Source organism: Saccostrea echinata, unplaced genomic scaffold (assembly GCF_033153115.1).
Source record: "Saccostrea echinata isolate AGI-Se365-2 ecotype Australia unplaced genomic scaffold, CSIRO_AGI_Sech_v1 ptg000041l, whole genome shotgun sequence".
Lineage (NCBI taxonomy): Eukaryota > Metazoa > Mollusca > Bivalvia > Ostreida > Ostreidae > Saccostrea > Saccostrea echinata.
In genome coordinates this window covers 4615328-4637870 of record NW_026889790.1, presented here as the reverse complement: position 1 = coordinate 4637870, position 22543 = coordinate 4615328, and the positions used below count along the sequence as shown (strand labels likewise).

Below are 22543 nucleotides of genomic sequence, written 5' to 3'. Positions count from 1 at the left end.
CCGGCAAGTGTAATCTGGTTCCCATTAAAAATTGAAAATGCTGTAATTCTGTCAAAAAATCATTGAAGCGGAACATAATGCAAACTTGATCTGTAACTCATCAATACAAACTTACATACCAAAATCAACTTAATATCTGCAAGCGTTTAGAAAAAAAGTGCGGAAAACCAAGTGGGACAGAGTGTCAGAGAGACAGAGGGACAGCTAGGCGGACAGACAGACAGACGGACGGACGGACAGACTCAGAGGAAACCTATCGTCCCCTCCGGTTTCAATTTATTTTATTCTTGATGAAAGGGCAGATTACTCTATTTGCATAAATGTACCACAAAATTAGAACTCTTTAGTGTGCAGTGTATAGAGGGCTCTTAAGCACATGAAAAAAAAAATCCAACTTTTTCCTCATTTTCCCCTCCTGTTTATGTCATGTTTCATCATTGGGTTATACTATCATAGTTTACAACTGATTATACGTCAAACGTATACGACAAATGTTTATTAAAATTAATTAAAATTAATAATAGTAATTGGCTATGAGTTGACATATAGCTTTGAGTTTTCCACCTGTACACTGATGATTATTCGTGTCTCGAACTTGATTCTAATTGATTTTCATGGTCAAAGATTCAATAACACACTTAAAGATCAAAATTTGTCAGTGAAATAAAATTGTTTAAATATTGTTGTTTTTTATGGTAGGATATGGTCCAAATACAGTATACAATACGTACCTCTTAAACCCTGAGAAGTTTATTGTGTGTAAATCTTGATTATAAGGCATAGGTACAGTCATAGATGTAGTGTGTGTCATGCACAGGTACAGTTGTGGATGTTGTTTATAAGGCACAAGTACATCATGGATGTAGAATAAAGTGTGTGTACTGGACAGGTACAGTCGTAGATGTTGTTTATAAGGCAGAGGTACAGTCATGGATGTAGAATAAAGTGTGTGTACTGGACAGGTACAGTCGTGGATGTTGTTTATAAGGCACAGGTACAGTCATAGATGTAGAACAAAATTGTGTGCATCGGACAGGTACAGTCGTGGCTGTTGTTTATAAGGCACAGGTACAGTCATGGATGCAGAGTAAGATGTGTATACTGCACAGGTACATTCGTGGATGTTGTTTATAAGGCACAGGTACAGTCATGGATGTAGAATGAAGTGTATGTACTGGACAGTTTCAGTCATGGATGTTGTTTATAAGCACAGGTACAGTCATGGATGTAGAATAAAATGTGTGTACTGGACAGGTACAGTTGTGGATGTTGTCAATCAAGCACCGGTACAGTCATGGTGTAAAATTTCTAGAGTTGTCAGGACAGGTACAGTTGTGGATGTTGCATCCCAAGAATTCCTTACGATTTTCTTTGAGCTGAACACAATAAAGGTGCTATTAACGCTATTCACCGATATTCCCTATAGATTGATTCCAGACAATTGATTGCAGAATCTTAGAGAGGTGGATCTAAAAAAATATTTACTTAAACAAATATTTTCTTCGGATGTTATCAATAATTATAGCATTAATTTCCTTTAATATGATCAATTATTTTAATACCATACCCTGCAAATTTCAGGTATTACACCACGGTTATCGACAAGTCAAGATGTTAATTGTTCCATGCATATAAAATTAATTTTTATTTCTTTTGAGAATTTTTTTTTTTTTTTTTGGGGGGGGGGTCATCCAGCCTATTTTTACAACTTTGATACCTGTGTCTTGTAAATTTTATGAACTTTGTCAATAAATAAAGGTTTTTTGTCAGGAATTATTCTTTTTCAGGGCATAGGAGGCTACTTCCTGGGGTGCACTTGAGATGTTTATATATAATACATTGAAAACGCGTGGATCAGTCCATTTCACCCGTATATATCGTAAGACATATATTTATGGGGAAAAACCTGTGTTTTTCATTGACACCACTTGCGTGATCAATGAAATGGGTGAAATTGACGTACTTACACTTTCTAACATAAAATTAAGGATTGCAAATTAATTCCAATATTTATTTTAATTTCCTTTTTTATTTTACTTTGTTTATTGTTTACTCGTATATTTTCTATAATTATACTAGCATGTTTCATTTTAAATTCAACATTATTATTGAGCACGTAGAATATTGAAATCATGCCCCCCCCTCCCCCCCCCCCCCCCCAAAAAAAAAAAAATAAATAAATAAAGACCTGGCTCATATTGTTCTCTGAACATAAAGCTTTAAATTTAAATCTGTAAACGTTTTGGATCCTTCCCTAATCACTGCTGACATCGTTTGTCTCGGTATCACTGTCATGGTTAATATAAAGATTAGCGTTAATTGCGCTTTGATTGAATTCAGTCTAAATCTAAATCGGAGAAAATCCACAGAATTTTTTGTTGTGGATGTTATTAATCAAGCGCGAGTTGAGTCAGTGGTAGTGTGTATGTACGACACAGGTACAGTCGCAGATGTTGTATATTAGACACAGGTATACAGTCATAGATATAAAAACTAAGGCATAGTCAAGTTTTCATATATTTTCCGCGATATATTCACTAAGCCAGTTATCTTCCATAAAGTAGATTTATTTAAAATCAGAAATTTTCTTTCCTCCATATTAACACATTTCGTATTTTTCATTAAAAAAACAATCCATACTTAATTAACAACATATAGTTTAATATGTTGAACAATCCGGAAAATCTTCCTCTGACATCCCGTTTTTGATAATAGTGAGCAGGTACAGTCATGGATGTCCGGTACCAGCACTGCCGAGTACAGTTGCGGATGTTAGTTGACAGACCCCACTCCTAGGCGTTGGCACGATAAATAACCCGCTCTGCGCAATGACCCTGAGTGCCAAGTATAGCTCTTCACCGGTATATTGTGAAGTCTCTTTTTGAGTGAGAAAATCTCGAATAAGACGTAAAACAATATACAATCAATCAATGTAAGTGAACGCAAGTGATAATAATTTGTATGTCTGACTAAAACAATATAAACTGATAGATAAAGCTATGTTGCACAAAAGTAAGAGTAATAGGATGATCAGGGATCAAGAAAATAATTTATCTAGTACTCAGCAATATAAATCTTTTAGTAGATCTAACTCGCCTGTATTTCCCCCGTTTGTCACTGTTGTCATGTAACTAAATGAAAAAAAAAATGTTTGATGAGTATTAGTGAGCTCATTTCTTTACCTCACACATTGGCTTCTCTTGGTCATGAAGTACATTTCATACATACAAAAAAGAGAGGTTTTTGTCACATTTTTATTCATCTATTATTTACAAGTCTATGTGACCATTAAATACAATGAATGTTCTTCTTGTATTATATATTATAAACATTCTTGTATTATATTTCTCTTATCAAACGATCTTTCGATGGCATTATTTACTGTGATTAATTATTTTAGGTGAAAAACAAAGGGGAATAACTTCTCTCAGAAGAATACAAATAGAGTGCTGCGCAGCACCAGACCGCTTGACCAAGTGGTCCAGAATTTTACAAATGTGATAAAAATACCCTTGCTTATTACAACTTAGTGCTCTGTTAGCCCAGGAGCAGAGCAGATTTTCAAAGAAGTAATGAATTTTCACTATAGATTTAACACAGTCCCATCCTAACACCAACAACACTGATCTAGGGGCCATGAAATTAAGAAGTTTTGAAAATGTTCACTTACTTATCATTACTAATTAGTTTATCTGTTAAATACCCAGGAGCACAAAAGAAGACTTTAAAAAAATTAATGCAATTTTACTACAGAATCAATAGAGTCCCATCCTTACACCAGAGCCCCTGACCCAGGGCCCGAGTAATTGATAATTTAGGCAGAATCACCCTCGCACATCATGACCATGTATTTAGTATTTACTAAATAACCAGGGACAGAGAAGAAGATTTTCAAATTAAGAAATAATGCATTTTACTGTATATTCAACAAATTCCCACCATAACATCAAACCCACGACTCAGGGGCCTTGAATTTCAAAATTTTGGAAGAAGTATCTTTGCTCATCGTAACCATGCAGTTTACTTTGTCTTCTAAATATCCAGGGACAGAGAAGAATATAATGCATTTCTACATCTGAACTACATTCACAATTGTGAAAGAAGCATCCTTGCTCATCATAACCATGCACTTAGTTTATCTGCTTAATACCCCCAAAACAAAGAAAAAAATTACAAAGGAATAATGAATTTCCATTTAATATTCAATACAGCTCCGTCCTAACACCAGAACCCCAGACCAATATGTTATGAAAATCATAATTTTGGAAGACGCACCAAGAAATTAGTTTGTGTCCTTAATATCCAGAAGATTTTCAAAGAAACATGCATTTTCACAACAGAACCAACCTTCCTCATGTAAGAGCCTCTGACCCTGGGGCCACAAATTTCACAATCTTGGAAGAGGCACCCATGCTCATTTTAACCATAAACTTAATTTATCTGCTAAATGCAAAGGAATCAAACTGATTTTCAAAGAAATAATGCATTTTCACTATATAATCAATAGAACCCTTCCCTAACATCTGAACCATATACCTAGGGAGCCATGAAATTATAATTTTGGAAGAGACCCTTTGCCCATCATAAGCATGCAATTAGTTTGTTTCCTTAATATCCAGAAGCATGGAAGATTTTTCAAATAAATAATGCATTTTAATTATATAATCAGGAGAGCCTTTTACAAGAACACCTAACCCAGGGGCTATGAAATACAAAATTTTGGAAGAGGCACCCTTGCCCTCGGTTTGTTTCCTTAATACATTGGAGCAGAGAGAAGATTTTCAAAGAAATAATTCATTTTCATTATATATTCAACAGCCCATCTTTTAGCCCATTCTTCAGGCACAGGGAGGGGATTGGCATGGACCATAAAATTCACTATTTTTGTTATACTTTATTTATGCTTTATGCTGACTGAAGTTTTTCATACTAATTGTTAGGCCATTATTTACACACTGAATTGTCGACGGATTTTTCCGTTATTTCCCGATCATGACAAGGAGCACACGGCGGGTGTGACCGGTCGGCAGGGGATGCTCACTCCTCCATGGCACCTGATCCCACCTCTGATGTTTGGAGGTCCGTGTTTGCTCTGCTCCTATTTTGTATTGTATAATGGACTTTTGAGCTTGAATACTGTTCGTTATCTCCATATATTTCATTACAGATGCTCTATGCCAAAATTGGTTGAAATTGGTTCAGTGGTTTCAGAAAAAAGCTGTAAATGTTCAAATGTTAATGCACGATCTACGACGTACATCACATGACGAACGAAATAAAACATACAAAAACAGATAGCAATAAATCACCTTAATGACTCATATGACCTAAAAACTTTGTCCTACTATGATGTATGAGAGAGCACAGGCAAAGAAAAAGCCTGCTCTTTTCTATCACTCTTGTTTTTCTCAGATCCTTTAATCACCTCTCTTCTATCCATCTCTTTGCATTAATTTTCTTCTTTAATATTCCCTTCCTTCTCATCCCTCACGCCTGTCTCTCTAGTTCTTTCCCACTTCTTCACTCCATCCCCATTGTATTTACTCATACCACATTCTGGGTAGAGGCAAAAGAGAAGGCAATAAACACAAAAATGCATTAAAATTTGTAAACTTCCATGCATTATTTTAAAATTTAGAGCAAATTTTAGGAACTTAAGGGGAGGATGTATATTTAAACGGACTTGTGATTTTGAAAGTGTATGTTCCATTGTCAGTAATACCCTTTACTACACTTGGCTGACCAACTTGGGAAGAAAAGGTCTTTTTAATGACTTTTTAATTTCAAACAGTCCTCCTTTTAATTTTGAAAAAAATTATTTATTGTACAAACAGACAAAATTTCTGAATAACAGCTACCCAATCGTCAGAGAAAGTTAAAATTAGACCAACAATACCCTCTACAATCTCATTTTAACATTTAGAATTAAGATTTCTGCGGTCTTGGCTCGATCGGGAACTCTTTTTTTTTCTTTTTTTCTTTTTTTTTTAAATTTTCTTATGATTCATAACAATTGTACTCACCCATACTAACACGATTTTTTCCCCCTCAGTTCTAACCTGAAAGAACGTCATCGCCTTCACGGTTGATTCTTTCTCTACATTCTAGTCCTACGAAATTTCAATCAACGTTTTGTATGTTTTCAATTTTCTCTGACACCCTTCCATTCCAATTAAACTTATTGCAGCATATAATAGTACAATGCATTTGAGTATCGATACGATTTTAAGCATTGTAGATCCGGTGCAAACCCCGTGTATTTACTTTTAAAGTCAGTATTTTGCGTATTTTGTGGTTGTTATGATGACTTTGATGTGATCTTTGAAATACAATTTTATATGTGGGTTTAATTTTGACAGACATGTTCCTATTAAATCTAGGCTATTGTTTTTTTTTTTTTTTTTTTTTTTTTACCACCAATTTTGACTACGAGTTGTTCGATTTCCTGATTAATACAGAGGGCTCACGGCGGTTGTTACCGGGAGACAGGGTATACATACTCCTCCAAAGAGTCTGATCCCACCTATGGTATCCCACTTATGGTGTTTTTTGAGGGTCCTTGTTTTCCCAATAATCAGTATTCGTATTTTGTTTACAGGATTTATGAGACTGATGACTTTTCGTTACCATCACCTTTTTTAGCTCACCTGAGCCGAAGGCTCAAGTGAGCTTTTCTGATCAAAATTTGTCCGTTGTCTGTCGTCGTCGTCGGCGTCGTCAGCGTCGTTGTTGTCGTAAACTTTTCACATTTTCATCTTCTTCTCCAGAACTGCTGGGCCAATTTCAATCAAACTTGGCACAAAGTATCCTTGGGTGAAGGGGTTTCAAGTTTGTTCAAATGAAGGGCCACGCCCTCCTCCAAGGGGATAAAATTACGAAATAGCAAAAATTAATGGCATTATTGAAAAATTTTCTTCTCAGGAACCAGTGGGCCAGGAAAGATGAAACTCATATGGAATTATTGTCAGGTAGTATAGATTCAAGTTTGTTCAAATCATGACCCCCGGGGATAGGGTGGGGCGACAATGGACGATCAACGTTTTACATAGGAATATATAGAAAAAATCTTCAAAAATCTTCTTCTCAAGAACAGCAAAGCTATGATTGGTCATATTTATATGGAAGCATCCTCAGGTGGTGTAGATTCAAGTTTGTTCAAATCATGACCCCCAGGGGTAGGGTGGGGCCACATTGGACGATCAAAGTTTAACATAGGAATATATAGGAAAAATCTTCAAAAATCTTCTTCTCAAGAACAGCAAAGCTATGATTGGTCATATTTATGTGGAAGCATCCTCAGGTGGTGTAGATTCAAGTTTGTTCAAATCATGACCCCCGGGGGTAGGGTGGGGCCACAATGAACGATCAAAGTTTTACATAGGAATATATAGTAAAAATCTTTAAAAATCTCAAGAACAGCAAAGCCACGGTTTGTCATAATTATACGGAAGCATCCTCAGATAGTGTAGATTCAAGTTTGTTCAAATCATGATCCCCCCCCCCACTCCCTTTTTAGGGGTAGGGTGGGACCACTTATGCATTTAAGCTTTTCAATACTAAACTGATTTTTCCCTTTTTCCTAGCCACAGTGCTCAGGTGAGCGATGTGGCCCTTGGGCCTCTTGTTTAAATTCTTAATCCCTTTGGGGCTCCTGTAAAATCATTATTTTGTTGAAGACGTTTGCAACATTAATGGCACCAAAATCTACGTTAAAATCATTTATTCTGCTAGAATATTTTCCCCAGTACAAATCTTTTATCAAACCCTTAATTTGAGATTAAAAACACCAAGAATATTGTTACGAGATAGTGGATAGAAACTGTCAATATAGATAACATGTAAATGAATATTCAATTTCTTTTTATAAATTTATTCTATTCTTCAGGTCCTTTTGCTTAGCGATATCATTTAAGGAATCATTTAAACATATTTCTATTATTTATACCGGTAGTACATAAAGAAAGCAGAGGGCAGAGGTTTTTTAATCGATACCAGCTATATTGTAGTAAATGATGGATACTTTATTTATTTATATCCCTATAACTTTTTGATAAAACATTACATACATAATATCTTTCAACTGCCTTCATTACTGTGTACCTAAATCTAAAAATCATATTGTCTTTACTGAATTAATTAATTTCCTGTAATAATATGTTTCAAAGGGCACTGGATTAAAGTATTTATTGAGATACCACTCCTCCATGCATTGCAGTGCCAGAGGTTGATAGTCATGATAAACCTTGTTGGCAAAAAGTTCTTTCTCTGAAACAAGTCTATTTAAGTCGCCAATACCAAAAACACAAACGTCACGGACATATTTCCCGCTGCACTCTTTAAGTACCTGCCATGATGTTGTGGCCGCTATTCATAACTTCCTGTCTGGAAAACCTGGAAAGACATCGTTACATTTTTATTTCATTTCAATTACCAACAATGTATTACATCTAATAAGCTTCAACAGTTTTTACTCGAATGATATCAAAATGAAGCAATATACAAAACATTAAAAAATATATTAAGTTATATTGAAAATTTCTTTAAAATCTATGGGAATACAGCGATTTAAATACAACAGTAACTACTAGTATTAAATGCATACATAATGTTAAGAGATTACAAATTTTATGGTATTACATGCTTATGCAAAGCACAATATGATTATTAGCAGTCAGACAACTTTCAGATTTATTCCTAGAAGTACAGTGAAAAATTACTTTGAAAAACTAACCTCCTAAATTTCCCGCTTCTTAAACATATAATTTTCTTTTTCATTTTTTTTCAAAAAAATGTTTGAAATCTCAATAGAAAGGAGAAGCGAATTTTGGATTGGCGGGTCATTGTTTTGATCAACAGGGATCATATTTCAACATCTATAATTTTTTTAAGAAAAACAAAATTCCTACTAGTAACCATTAAAATTTAGTTAGAGTCAAGAGAGATAAAAAATTCAGACATTTTTAAAAGTGGCTTCATAATTTTATGTGATGATGATTCAAGTTTTTTCTCTACCTACTTCTTTTAAAGTAGTAATATAGTTATTAAAGGTAACAAAAAGCGCTTGTAGTGTAAGATCGTCGAATGGCCTTTTTTTGCTTATCGCCAAAGGAATGACTTTTTTGCTTAATTGTCGTCAAACTGATAGTCACATCTACAACGTTGACCTTTGGATATGGAAAAAGGGAAAATGTAAAAGTTGAGGATAACGAACAGTGATCTATCTTATAATTCATGTTAACAAAACAGAATCGTGAATAAACACGGACCCCTGAAAACATCAGTGGTGGGATTAAGTGCCTAGGATGGGTCACACCCGCCTTGAGCCCATTGATCAGATAGATAGAGTCCTCCGCAGTCATACAATACAATACACAGTCATAGCATAAAAGCTATGCACTAAAAAATGGTATGAGACAATTAAGTCATACAAAATACGAACCAACGATGGGTTGTATTTACAAACAAGGTCATTATAACGACCGTAGGGTTTGTGAACAGCTGACTTGTTGGAGAGGTATACAATAATAAAGTGTCGGATATAGCAAAAGATTTAGTTGAGCGTTCTAAGTCAAATCTTTTAGCAGGTTAATTTACAAATGCTTACATTCTTGAGTTTCTGATTGACAATATCTATGTGGTTTTTGGAGACCAGGTCTTCCAACAATCTATTGGAATTCCCATGGGTACCAATTGCGCCCCGTTATTAGCAGACCTTTTTTGTATTCATATGAAACAGAATTTGTCCAAAATCTTATACGTGAAAAGACGAAAACACATCTGTTTTATATTTGGATATTTTACTTGAAAAAGACGTCAATGGTAATCTAACAACCAAGCTTTATGATAAACGTGATGACTTTAACTTTTCAATCGTCAACTTCCCTTACTTATGCAGCAATATACTTTCATCTCCTGCATACGGGGTTTATATCTCTTAGTTGATTCGACACGCAAGAGCATGCTCTACGTATGTACAATTTCTAGAACGAGGTAAATTATTGACAAACAAGTTGATGAAACGAGAATATCAGCTGTCTCGTTTAAAGTCATCATTTCGTAAGTTCTATGGTCGATACAATGACCTTGTCAGCAAATACAGTTTATCATTAAGTCAAATGCTGACTGACGTTTTTCTTACTAATTGTTAGGCCATTATTTACACACTGAATTGTCGACGGATTTTTCCGTTATTTCCCGATCATGACAAGGAGCACACGGCAGATGTGACCGGTCGGCAGGGGATGCTCACTCCTCCATGGCACCTTATCCCACCTCTGATGTTTTAGAGGTCCCTGTTTGCTCTGCACCTCTTTTGTATTGTTTGATGGACTTTTGAGCTTGAATACTGTTCATAATCTCCATATATTTCATAAGGCCTTTTTTCGTCTAAAATGACTTCAAAATTTCAACTAATATTTCTTTCCTTAAAGACTGCATGAATCAGCAGGCTAATGGTCCATTTGAATGATAAATGTTGTTTGGTTAAAGATGCTATAGTATTTGTTATAATATAAGTTCACAAAGGGATGTACTATCAGTCTATATTAGCATAAGGGCAATAGGAAAACATACGAGGGTGGGTGTGTTTGGCAATTCCTACACATGTCATAACAACCTTTAACCAGCACCAAAATATGCATGCGAACTTTGTAATAACATAAAAAGTGACTATCAACTTATAAACTGTCGCCCGTGTGGCGCAATGGTAAGAACATCTGCTCTAGAGTCGCGGAGTAAGGAGTTGATCCTTACGTTGCGGGTTCGAATCCCACTGTGGGACATGGAGACCGGTCCTTTGGATGAGACCGTATAAACCGAGGTCTCGTGTCGCAGTAGGTGCTGGCACGAAAAAGATCCCTCACTGCTCGATTGGCATGAGTGTCGAACATAGGTCAAAATTTGCAGCTCTCCACCGGCAAGTGGTGGCGTCTCCATATGAGTGAAAAATTCTCGAGAAGGACGTTAAACAACAAACAAACAAAACCAACTCATGAACTTGGTAAAAGGTGGTTATGACATTTAATAAAAACTTTTTGCTTCATTCTAACGATAATTACAGGGAAAGTCTTTTACTCAGAATGAAGGCTTTTAACTTTTAGTTGATAATTTCATATAAGATATGAATATGATAGAGATGCATGAAATGAAAATCGTTGTACGAAAATCAATTTCAAGCTTCATTATGAGACTTTTTAAATTAAATTATAAAATTAAGAGTTATCATTCCTGGCTGAGAAGCTGATTTTGGTATGGTGTTCATGTCCATCCATCTGTCTGTCTGTCAGCTTTTTCATGTCAGACTCATAACTAAATTGCTATGAAGTCTACAATAATCAAACTTTGTCTATTTGTTTAACGTCCTTTTGGAGATTTTTTTCGCTGGTGGACGGCTGCAAATTTAGACCTTTACTAGTCACTCAGGACTATTGAGCAGTAAGGGATCTTTTTTGTGTTAACCCTTCCTACGAGACGAGACCTCGGTTTATACGGTCTAATTCAAAGGATCGGTCTCCACGTCACGTAGTGGGATTCGAACCCGCAAGGTAAGGATAAGTTCTTACTTCGCAACTCTAGAGCATACGATCTAACCAAAGCGCCACGCGGGCGACTTCAAACTTTGTATGCTGATATATCTTGGAAAGAAGTTGTGTTGCACATAAAAAAAATAGGTCACTGTGACTTTAATTTAGAAAATATGGCCAAATACGGCAAGGCCCTGTCCAACTTATAACTGAAAATTACTAGACCTACAATTATCAAACAAGCTTAATTAATGCATCCTAATTGGAGGACGTTTCACACGCAACATTGAGGTCTCTGTGACCTTTAAGGTGATTGTTTTTAATAACCTATGCGTTTAAGTGACATAATTCTTAAAGATGCAGGAGTATTGCAATAACCTTATTCAAAAATGTTGTTTGTTAATTATCATACAATATCTTATGATGTACAATGTTAATCATTAACTGTGTGTGTATATATATGGCTTTTTTTCTTTATTCCTCTCATTTCTTAACTAGCTGTTTCCTGAGGGAATGGTTATACAACAGCTGCAATTGCAACTTCTCAAGACTTCCCACCAAGTGGAAAAACATGAATTCAGATGTGGTTGACTTTCTGATCGCATGTATGTAGACCTAGGCTATTTGGTCTTGCAATCACAGGTGTGTGCACTGTTTGCTAGTGACGCAAGACTGGTGACAGTATTTGATACAAACGGAAGAACTAGTTCCATAACAAGATTTTTTTCTTATAGAGATCAGCTGAGCACAGTAAAAATTCGAGTAAATTAAAAGTCGAATATCTTGGATATGGGGTAACCCATATCTATTCTTGTTTATTACACCATCACGATTATGCCAGCACATAATTGTGCAGAAAATATGACAAATATCCCTGTACTCATTTTTTATTTTTTAAATGTTTGATTTATTAAAGCGTCATGCTTTCTAGTATGTCGTCAAACTCTCACACAGTAAAGTTTGTGATAGTAAGGTGTTCGTTTATCTGTTTGTTTGTCTGTATAAATTTTCAAAATGTTTTAATCCATTGTGTAAGACGTGGCACACAAGCTGGTATGGTGTTGCCAAAGTTACTGAAAAAAAACATCCAATACGCCACTTTCCATACAGATTTGTTTGAATATTTTTTATGAAATATGTAAAGTTTTGATAGAGGTTTATCCATAGGTGCCAATACATCATTATGCAAAATATATTGGTCATTTAAATCAAAGTACCTTAAGTACTGAAAGGATATTTTCTAGTTACTTCTTCCTTTCACAGTAAATATTATATGTATGTTTTTTTACATCCAAAAAAAAAAAAAAAAACAAAACAAAACAAAAAACCAAAAAAAAAAAAAAAAAAAAACCAAAAAAAAAAAAAACCAAAAAAAAAAAAAAAAACAAACAAACAAAACAAACGATTTCTTATAGATTAACAGATCAGAACGGAAGACCTTTTTTGCCATGGCAACAAGAGTCTTGTTATTATTATTATTGTTCGGTTATCTGACTTACATTACACCACTGAATTGAACGTATATATACTAGTATCACATCTGTGAGAGAAATATATGCCGACTCCTGACCAGGCTTGAGACAATGGTTTCTTGTCCTTTTTTTTCTAAAACAATTTTTAAATTGGATGATGAGCTTTACGTTGCAGGTCACCTCTTTTAGGAATAAATATCAAAATCAGAGTGTGATCTAACAACATTAAAAAATTCTAAATAATTTCTATTTAAACTTGACCAGTAAACAAGAGGCTCATTAGCTTTATTGATAATCCGAGTTTCAACTGACTTCAAGTGACATTTTAGCTCACCTCAGCCAATGGCACATGTAAGCTTTTGTGACCGAAAACAGTTTTCCATTTACCTTTTCACATATGCTCGACCTCTCCGGAACCACTGGACTAGTTTCTGTGGAATCCGTATAGGGCCATTTAGTTTACTGTGGCTCCATCGTGCCATCGAGATTTGGGTCGATGGCGCAATAAAACGATTATGCGATGATGCAATGATGAAGTGAACACTCCGGTGTTACTGTTGTAACCTCCTCCTACATTTATCTTTACGGACGGAAATTTGACTGCGGTGTTTTCGAAAACTGACGGGACATTGAACCACCAACTAACTGGTTTTAATGGAGCAGCAAGAAAAACTATGGGATTCGTAATTCCTGAAATCAAAGAATTCATGACTATATACTATTTTTCAATGTTTAATTTTAAACAGGAATGCTACATCTACTTGTAAATTATAAAAACGGGGATTTCAAATTAGTTATTTGTAAAAATAATTTTTTAATCGGTTATTATATACCTTGGAGTTGTGTTTGCAGGATGGTCTGTTTATTTGTGTTTGCATTCACCGTAGATTCTAAAGTCCTAACGGTGTTCGCAAGACTGGTTAGACTTGACTGCAGTTTGGTAAGTTTCTCGTTATTGGAGGTTTCGTTGCGTTTTAGAGTATCTATCATACTATTGTAAACATTTTCCTTTTCTTGGAAGTGTCGCTGAAGGTTGATGATATCAGATTGGTTTGATGCCAAATCACTTAATGATGTCTGTACTTCTCTCAGTTTTCCTAGCACTTCTTGTATTTCCAGACTGTGCCTGTTGTCTAGGTTATTAATGCTCAATAAAGCACCCTTAATTTGAATTGAAATATCTTGGAATTGTTTCGGAGCCCTTTTGTAAACTTGGAGCAGTTTCTGGTCTGTTGAATTCATTTGTTCGATTTCTTGATCGTATTTTATTTGTAGCAGATACCTTTGTCTTTTCTCCTCTGCTAGCTGCTTCTCCAGAGCATCCAATCTCTCTGAAACACTTGGTTGATGAGTCTGATTTCGGTTAATTAGAAGTCCCTTTGCTCCAAGTAAGAATACACTAAAGATAAGTAAATGTGCATCCATGTTGTTCAACTGCCAAAGTAAAATTAAATTGACTCTTCACGTATATGAATTCGAAGAAGGAGACAAGCTAAACTTCGATACTATACGAGATTAAGTTGATTTTTATACCGATTAAAGCCCTATCTTTTTAAAAACATTTGAAGAGTCAGGTAGGAAAGAGTTCATTCCCACGACATCTGACCGTGAATTATCTCGATTTATTAGTTAAGGATTCTCATTTAAAATGCTACTATCTCAAAAGGACCAACTTGATGACAGTTATCTGAAGGGCAAACGGATATAGATAATGTTGGTCAATTTGGTGCTTTTTCAAACATTTCATCTTCACAACCAAGGAATTTATTTTGATAGACCCACTCATTATATTTATGTATTTATTCCAATTTATTCGTACAAAGAACATATTTTTAAGTTTTAAATATAAATTAATTAAGCTGGCAGCTGAATGGATTCGGCCCTTTTTACGCCATCTAAATCAGGGTTTGAAACAAAAATAGTCTAGATATCAGATTTGTATTAAAGGTATCCTCCTCTACAAAATATTATACAACCTGAATTCATGTACTTATTTTTCAGACTTCCAAGTACATGTTGGTAAACTTTACCCGAGTCGAGTACCATGAGGACCAAGTCGAATGCCGAGTTTAACAACATAGTACATTTTTACAGAGAAATTAAACTCTGTGTATCTATCTTTTTCATCACAACTCTAGTACGTTTCTTTCCATTTTAATCAAGATAATGATAATTAATAACGACTGGTCAATTTTGTACTGGCCTAGATATGATAATATATCCTCAGGGTCTATATACCTGTTTTCAACAAGTCAGGTGACGGTCCTCAGTGAGGTGTTTTTAAGCATAAGTAGGTTCATTCTTACATATTCAAAATCCCTTCCTCTGTGTATGAAGACAGTCAAGACAGTTTCTATCGGATTTAAATCAGGAAATCAGGAGTCTTTTTGGACATATGTGATGATTTGTTTTTAGATCCGAACAATGGTTTCCGGGTGCTATTTCTCAAAAAAAAAATATATATATATATATATAAATAAATAAATAATAAAAATAAATAAATAAATAAATGATAATTCTACATAAAAAAGGTAAATGTTTAGAATGCCTCTGCTTATGACAGAAGCAGGAAAGTTTTACACACAACTTCAGCAATATAGGACTGCAACGTACGTCTTGGTGGATTTCAAATTTTACAAATCGTTTTGATTTTTCGCTGTGTCCTCTTAGAAGGCAAGATAGTGAGTCAACTTTTTTTTGCACTACCAGGTGGCACAGCATAAAATCCTAAATAGTCAATCAATAAAACCTGCTTAAATTTTGTTTTAATTTTGGCCAAAGTAGTTTAAAAAGTCAGAGAGAGAGAGAGAGAGAGAGAGAGAGAGAGAGAGAGAGAGAGAGAGAGATGTTTTTAAAAAATAAAATCCGTAGATATTAATGACAGTTTAGCACCCCAGGTCCTTCATTCATTATTTAGTGAGCTTGACTCTTGTCCATGACTGTAACTTATCATTCATAATGATATTTTTAATACATATGCACACAATGACATAGACACTCCACCATGAGGCTTCTGTTTCAGGATTACCAAGTAACGTGTATTTGGTATCAACAAAAATCTTTGTTCAGACATGTACTAATACGGAAGCCCGTTCAGGCCAATTCAGAGAAAGAAATATTTTTTATTGCGTTTAAACGCAATAATTATTGCGTTTAATCGCAAAACATTGCGTTTAATCGCAATAATCATTGCGTTTAAACGCAAAAGATTGCGTTTAATCGCAATGTATATTGCGTTTAAACGCAAAACACTTTGCGTTTAATCGCAAAAGATTGCGATTAAACGCAATCTTTTGCGTTTAAATGCAATACTTTTGCGATTAAACGCAATAATTTTTGCGTTTAATCGCAATGATATTTTTGCGTTTAAACGCAATAATTTTTGCGATTAAACGCAATACTTTTGCGATTAAACGCAATACTTTTGCGTTTAATCGCAATACTTTTTGCGTTTAAACGCAATACTTTTGCGTTTAAACGCAATAAATTTTGCGTTTAATCGCAATAATTTTTGCGTTTAAGCGCAATAATTTTTGCGTTTAAGCGCAATAATCATTGCGTTCAAAGGCATTAATCTTTGTGTTTAAAGGCAGTCATTTGTATCAAACCTTGCAGAGAACAATGGACCCACGCATACTTATATCTTTTATATTTTTCTCTTTTTACTTATTAGGAAATTGTGTGTTGTCTTTATAGAATCAGATTTCTCCGAGCAAACACTCTCTGAAAGGTAAATCACTAATAAGAATTTATAGAGGAGAAAAAAAGGTCGGGTTGTAAAAACAAAGGAATCGTAAGAACGAGACATGTCTTAAGCTTATTCTCTACATTTTTAATGAAGTTTCGGTCAGTTGTTCTGCTAAAAAAACTGTTCCATACGTTGCAGTCACATGTTTAATCATGTATAAGGGGATTTTTGGAAAGGACTGAGGAAATGTTGGAATTACGTACAACATGATGAAGTATTTAGACTTCAATGTACACTCATAATCCTTCCTATAGTTGCATACAGTAAACACAAGAACATATGTGATGGATTTTTATATGAGGTCAAAATCAAAATCAAATGAAAACAGATTGATCGATGTGTACTACATGTATCAAATTAACAAGTGCTATTAATACCACTGAAACTTTCTCTATAAGTTGTGATACACGTAAGCAATTGATCAGAGACTTCATTAAGAGTTTTGGGTTCTAATACATTTAAGACATTCAGGTTGTTAGGATGCCATTGTTTTATTACAATTTTCAAAAACTGGAAAATTTTGCAAAAAGACACAGAACAAATCGGATCTTCTCAAAGTTGAAGTGTCGGGTCCTAGTACATGTAATTATAAGCTTTGACTAATTCATGTTTGATTTTGAAACTACAGTATCATTGTGTTTAAATGCAAAACAAATCCTTATAAGGAAGGATTATTGCGTTTAAACGCAAAGATTATTGCGTTTAATCGCAAATTTATTGCGTTTAATCGCAATACTATTGTGTTTAATCGCAAAAGTATTGCGTTTAAGCAAAAATTATTGCGTTTAATCGCAAAAATTATTGCGTTTAAACGCAAAAAATATTGCGTTTAAACGCAAAAATATTATTGCATTTAAACGCAAAAAGTATTGCGTTTAATCGCAAAAGTATTGCGTTTAAACGCAAAAGATTGCGTTTAATCGCAATCTTTTGCGTTTAAACGCAAAGTGTTTTGCGTTTAAACGCAATATTGCGATTAATCGCAATCTTTTGCGTTTAAACGCAATAATTATTGCGTTTAAACGCAATAAAAAATATTTCTTTCTCTGAACTGGCCTCAACGGGCTTCCATATACTAATGCATATATTTAAATGTTATTAAGCATTTAATTTTTTTATACGCCTACTAAAAAAACATATCACATATATTTTAGAATTCTCTCCAAAATTATATTGTTCACACATTTACTCCGAAAAGTAATACCGGTATTTGCACAATTTTTGTCAATTTTCAAAAAAAAAAAAAAAAAAAAAAAAAAATTAAATTAAAAAAAAATTCTCATTACTTGTAGTTTCATGAAATATATGGATATAACGAACAGTATTCAAGCTCAAAAGTCCATTAAACAATACAAAATAGGAGCAGAGCAAACACGGACCTCCAAACATCAGAGGTGGGATCAGGTGCCATGGAAGAGTGAGCATCCCCTGCCGACCGGTCACACACGCCGTGTGCTCCTTGTCATGATCGGGAAATAACGGAAAAATCCGTCGACAATTCAGTGTGTAAATAATAGTATGAAAAACGTCAGTCAGCATTTGACTTAATGATAAATTGTATTTGCTGACAAGGTCATTGTATCGACCATAGACCTTACGAAATGATGACTTTAAACGAGACAGCTGATATTCTCGTTTCATCAACTTGTTTGTCAATAATTTAACACGTTTTAGAAATTGTACATACGTAGAGCATGCTCTTGCGTATCGAATCAACTAAGAGATATATACCCCGTAAGCAGGTGATGAAGGTATATTGCTGCATAAGTAAGGAAAGTTGACTATCGAAAAGTTAAAGTCATCACGTTTATCATAAAGCTTGGATGTTAGATTACCATTAACGTCTTTTTCAAGTAAAATATCCAAATATGAAACAGATGTGTCACACTCTGTGGTATCTTTTATCTCAAGCTCACCAGGATATATCGTATCGACATAAGAATGGAAATAGCCATTGTTAATTGACAATACGTCGTCGATATATCTAAATGGGGAGTCGAAGGCCACAGCAAGTGTTTTCTTCTTTTCACGTACAAGATTTTGGACAAATCCTGCTTCATATGAATACAAAAAAAGGTCTGCTAATAACGGGGCGCAATTGGTACCCGTAGGAATTCCAATAGATTGTTGGAAGACCTGGTCTCCGAAAACCACATAGATATTGTCATTTGATGAATGAAATGCTTCTTTGTACATGTATATTGTATTGCATATACATGTATTATGTTTTCAAATCTTTCAAATTTGATTTCATGTAATTTGCAGTTAAGTTATGTTGTCAAATTTATTAATTGATTAATTCTTTTTTTTCACAATTTATCTGACACTCATTAACTGAATAAAATTGTGAAACTGACTTTATGGTAAGTACAAGGACATGAGTAAACACATTAATAAATTCAAAGAAAAAAAGACCGTTCAATCCTCACAATACCAATTACCTAAGTTTTCAAATTATTTCTCTTACAATCTTATTTCTGTACCGAGTAGGATTACTTTACGCCGCGATGAAATCAAACGTAATCCAGATAAAATTCCAATTTAATTGTCAAATAATACATCAAAATGAACTTATAAAAATCATTGAACATTGTTTAAATCAAGTAATATCGTAAATACAATGAATTAGGGACTTAATGAATTATAGCAGTTTTCAAAGATTCGTCCTTGTCTTTAAAGACAAACGCTGTAAAACAAAAGTAACGGCTGATGACCACTTCATTTGCTCCGTTTTGTTACAAGAGAGGGTAGAATAGCAGCAGAAGGTGGAATTGTGAAATTGGTGCTGTTTTAGAAGTCCGCGTTTGCCCAATTTTTATTGTTTCAATGGACTTTGAGCTTGATTACTGTTCGTTGTCTTCATATTTAATTCTACTGAGGCAATAAGTACGTCTTCTGTCAACGCTGCTGAGAACTGTTCAGCACTAAAAAAGACGGCAAAATGACTTAAGCGATTTCTTTTATTCTGTGGTCTTTACTGTTATTTCCCGATCATGACAAGGGGCACAGGCGGGTGTGACCGGTTGGCAGAGGATACTCACTCCTCCATGGCACCTGATCCCACCTCTGATGTTTTTGGAGGTCCATGTTTGCTCTGCTCCAAAAACTGTGTTGTGCTGTATAACACAAATAATTTCATGTATGAGTTAATTACTAGAACTTGAGTTACTGCCCTTGTTTAAACTCTCCCGGTTGTAAAAACTACATTTGTCAGACAAAGTCAGAAGATGCACAGTTTACGAGGTCTCCACCTTCATTGCAAAGATGCCATCCTACTTTGTACAGTATACATCTCCATTTAGTCTGTAGTCCCACAGTGTAAGTTTTTATTGTATTTTTCATTATTTATGAAATGCAGTATTTGTTATTTTTAGTGTAAATGTATGTAAGCAATATACCTGTTTGGCGGGAAATAGTTCGTACATAAAGTTAACTACTGTTCACGAGATAAATGTTCTGAATGTTATTAGTTCTATTTATTTCAATCTAAATAAATTTATAACCATATTATATTGCATAATTATTTTGCATTTTGTGAAGTTAATTTTTATATAAAATTTTCATGATCTGAAAATGGTCATTGGCAGACATAGTGTACCTTTATTGTAAGTTGTTTCTGAATTTCTTTTTTGTAATTGTGTCTTACCTATTTTTACATCATTTTACTAATTCTGAAACCAAGTTTTTCACGTCGGTACATATGGTTTTAATAACCTTTGAGCTTGTATGCTGTTCGTTATCTCCATATTTCATTTTACACTCATTATCTGACACTGACATAAACATAATATCCCTCCTCCCTGTCAGTCTTGTGTGTCCTTAGTTTTGTTTTCACTTTATTTCAACATTTAAGTGTTTGTAATTGTTCTGCTAAAACAGACCAGCAATAATGATGTCTAAATTTTTCAAATCTATACACACATGATCATGTTTTGATTTTTATTTGAATGTTAACTGCCATTTTTCGGGTTGAATTCGTGGATTATGCAGCATAGAAACAGTATCATACTTGAGGTTATATACTCAATGATGAACGGGGGAGGGGGGAGCTCAAAACCTTCGTTTCCAACGGATTTCATGAAATACGTACATATAATATATTACAATGTTTATTTACATGTGCAGTCTAGTGCGAACAATTGATTAATTCTTTTTTCCAGATTTTTGAACATTTTTAGCTCACCTGACTGAGCTTTTCTGATCAGAATTTGTCCATAGTCTGTAGTTTTCGTTGTCCTTGGCGTGGTCGTCGTCGTCGTCAACTTTTCACAATTTCATCTTCTCCAGAACCACTAAGCCAGTCTCAACCAAACTTGTCACAAAGCATCCTGGACGAATGGGATTCAAGTCTGTTCACATAAAGAACCCCGCCTTCATTCAAAGGGAGACAATTAATAATAAGTGTAAATTTAATGGCATATTTAAAAAATCTTCATCTCAAGAACCACTGGGCTATAAAAAGGTTAACTTATGTGTAAAGTTCTATTACATAGTGTTGATATGGAGATTCAAGTTTCTTCAAATCATGACTCCCGGGGGGTAGGTTGGGGCCACAACCGGTAATCAAAGTTATACATAGAAAGATGTAGGAAAAATCTTTAAAAATCTTTTAAAGAAAGGCAAAGTTATGATTAGTCATATTTACATGGAAGCATCCTCAGTTAGTTTAGTTTCAAGTTTATTCAAATCATGACCTACGTGGTAGGACAGGGCCACGATAGTTTTTACTTTTACATACGAATATATATAGGAAAGTCTGTAAAAATCTTTTAAAGCCATGATTAGTCATATAAATTTGGAAGCACCTTCAGTTAGTGTAGATTCAAGTTTGTTCAAATCATGTACCATCCCCTGCTCTTCCGGGGGTTGGGTAGGGATAGGGGCCACCTTTATATTTCATTTTTTTTCCAATACTAAACTGATTTCTCTGCTTTTCTCCAGACAAAGTGCTCAGTAAGCGATTTGGCCCATTGGCATCTTGTTATATCACTGATACCAATATAAGTTTCAAGATACACGTATGTTCCGTAATTATTTTACGACCATCTAAGATGCATTGAGAATCTGAGAGAACATGGAGGCAGACGAAATTATTTTACAATAGAAACAAGCCAAGAAAGTAGTTCTATCACCTGCATATGGTATTTATGTCTCTCAAATTATTTGATACACAAGACCATACTCTAAGTACGATCAATTTTTAAACCGAGGCAGGCTACTCACAAATAAATTGCTGTAATAGGGATTTCAACAACCTCGTTTTAAGTCAGCATTTAGTAAAATCCATTGTCCTTGTAATGACCTTGTTAGCAAATATAACCTATCATTACATCGTATTTTGGCTGACTTGTTTCAAACCATTTGTTAGGCATTTGTTTTTATACTAAATTTGACTACGGAATGCTCCGTCTACTTAGTCAATTCACGGGGCTCTGGGCGGGTGTCACCGGTCAACAGGGGATGCTTACTCCTCCTAAGCACCTTATCCCACCTCCGGTATTTCCCGGGGTCCGTGTTTATGCCCTGTTCACAGAATTGTATTGTTTGTTGTTTTTTTTAAGAACGATCACTGTTCGTTATCTTCGCCTTTTTCATCCTGTCAACCGGTCACACCCGCCGTGTGCTCCTTGTCATGTTCGGTGTGTTAAAAATGACCCACTGTAACAATTCGTATGAAAAATTTCAGTCAGCAAATTGTATTTGCTGACAAGATCATTGTCTCGACACAGAGTCTGACAAATCTGTTTCATATTTGGATATTTTACTCCAAAAGGACGTTAATGGTAAACTAATAACAAAAC

The 22543-nt window shown here is 34.7% G+C and overlaps 1 protein-coding gene across 1 annotated transcript; it reads right to left on the bottom strand.

The window, feature by feature from the left end:
• Window positions 1-13448: 13448 nt before the first annotated feature.
• On the bottom strand, window positions 13449-14441 carry LOC133200859 (uncharacterized). The gene is made up of 2 exons (XM_061336672.1): window positions 13828-14441; window positions 13449-13684 (listed from the first exon to the last, which is right to left on the bottom strand). Exons 1-2 carry the CDS (start codon window positions 14417-14419, stop codon window positions 13449-13451), a joined length of 828 nt encoding a protein of 275 aa, XP_061192656.1. The 5' UTR covers window positions 14420-14441.
• Between the last annotated feature and the right edge of the window lie 8102 nt (window positions 14442-22543).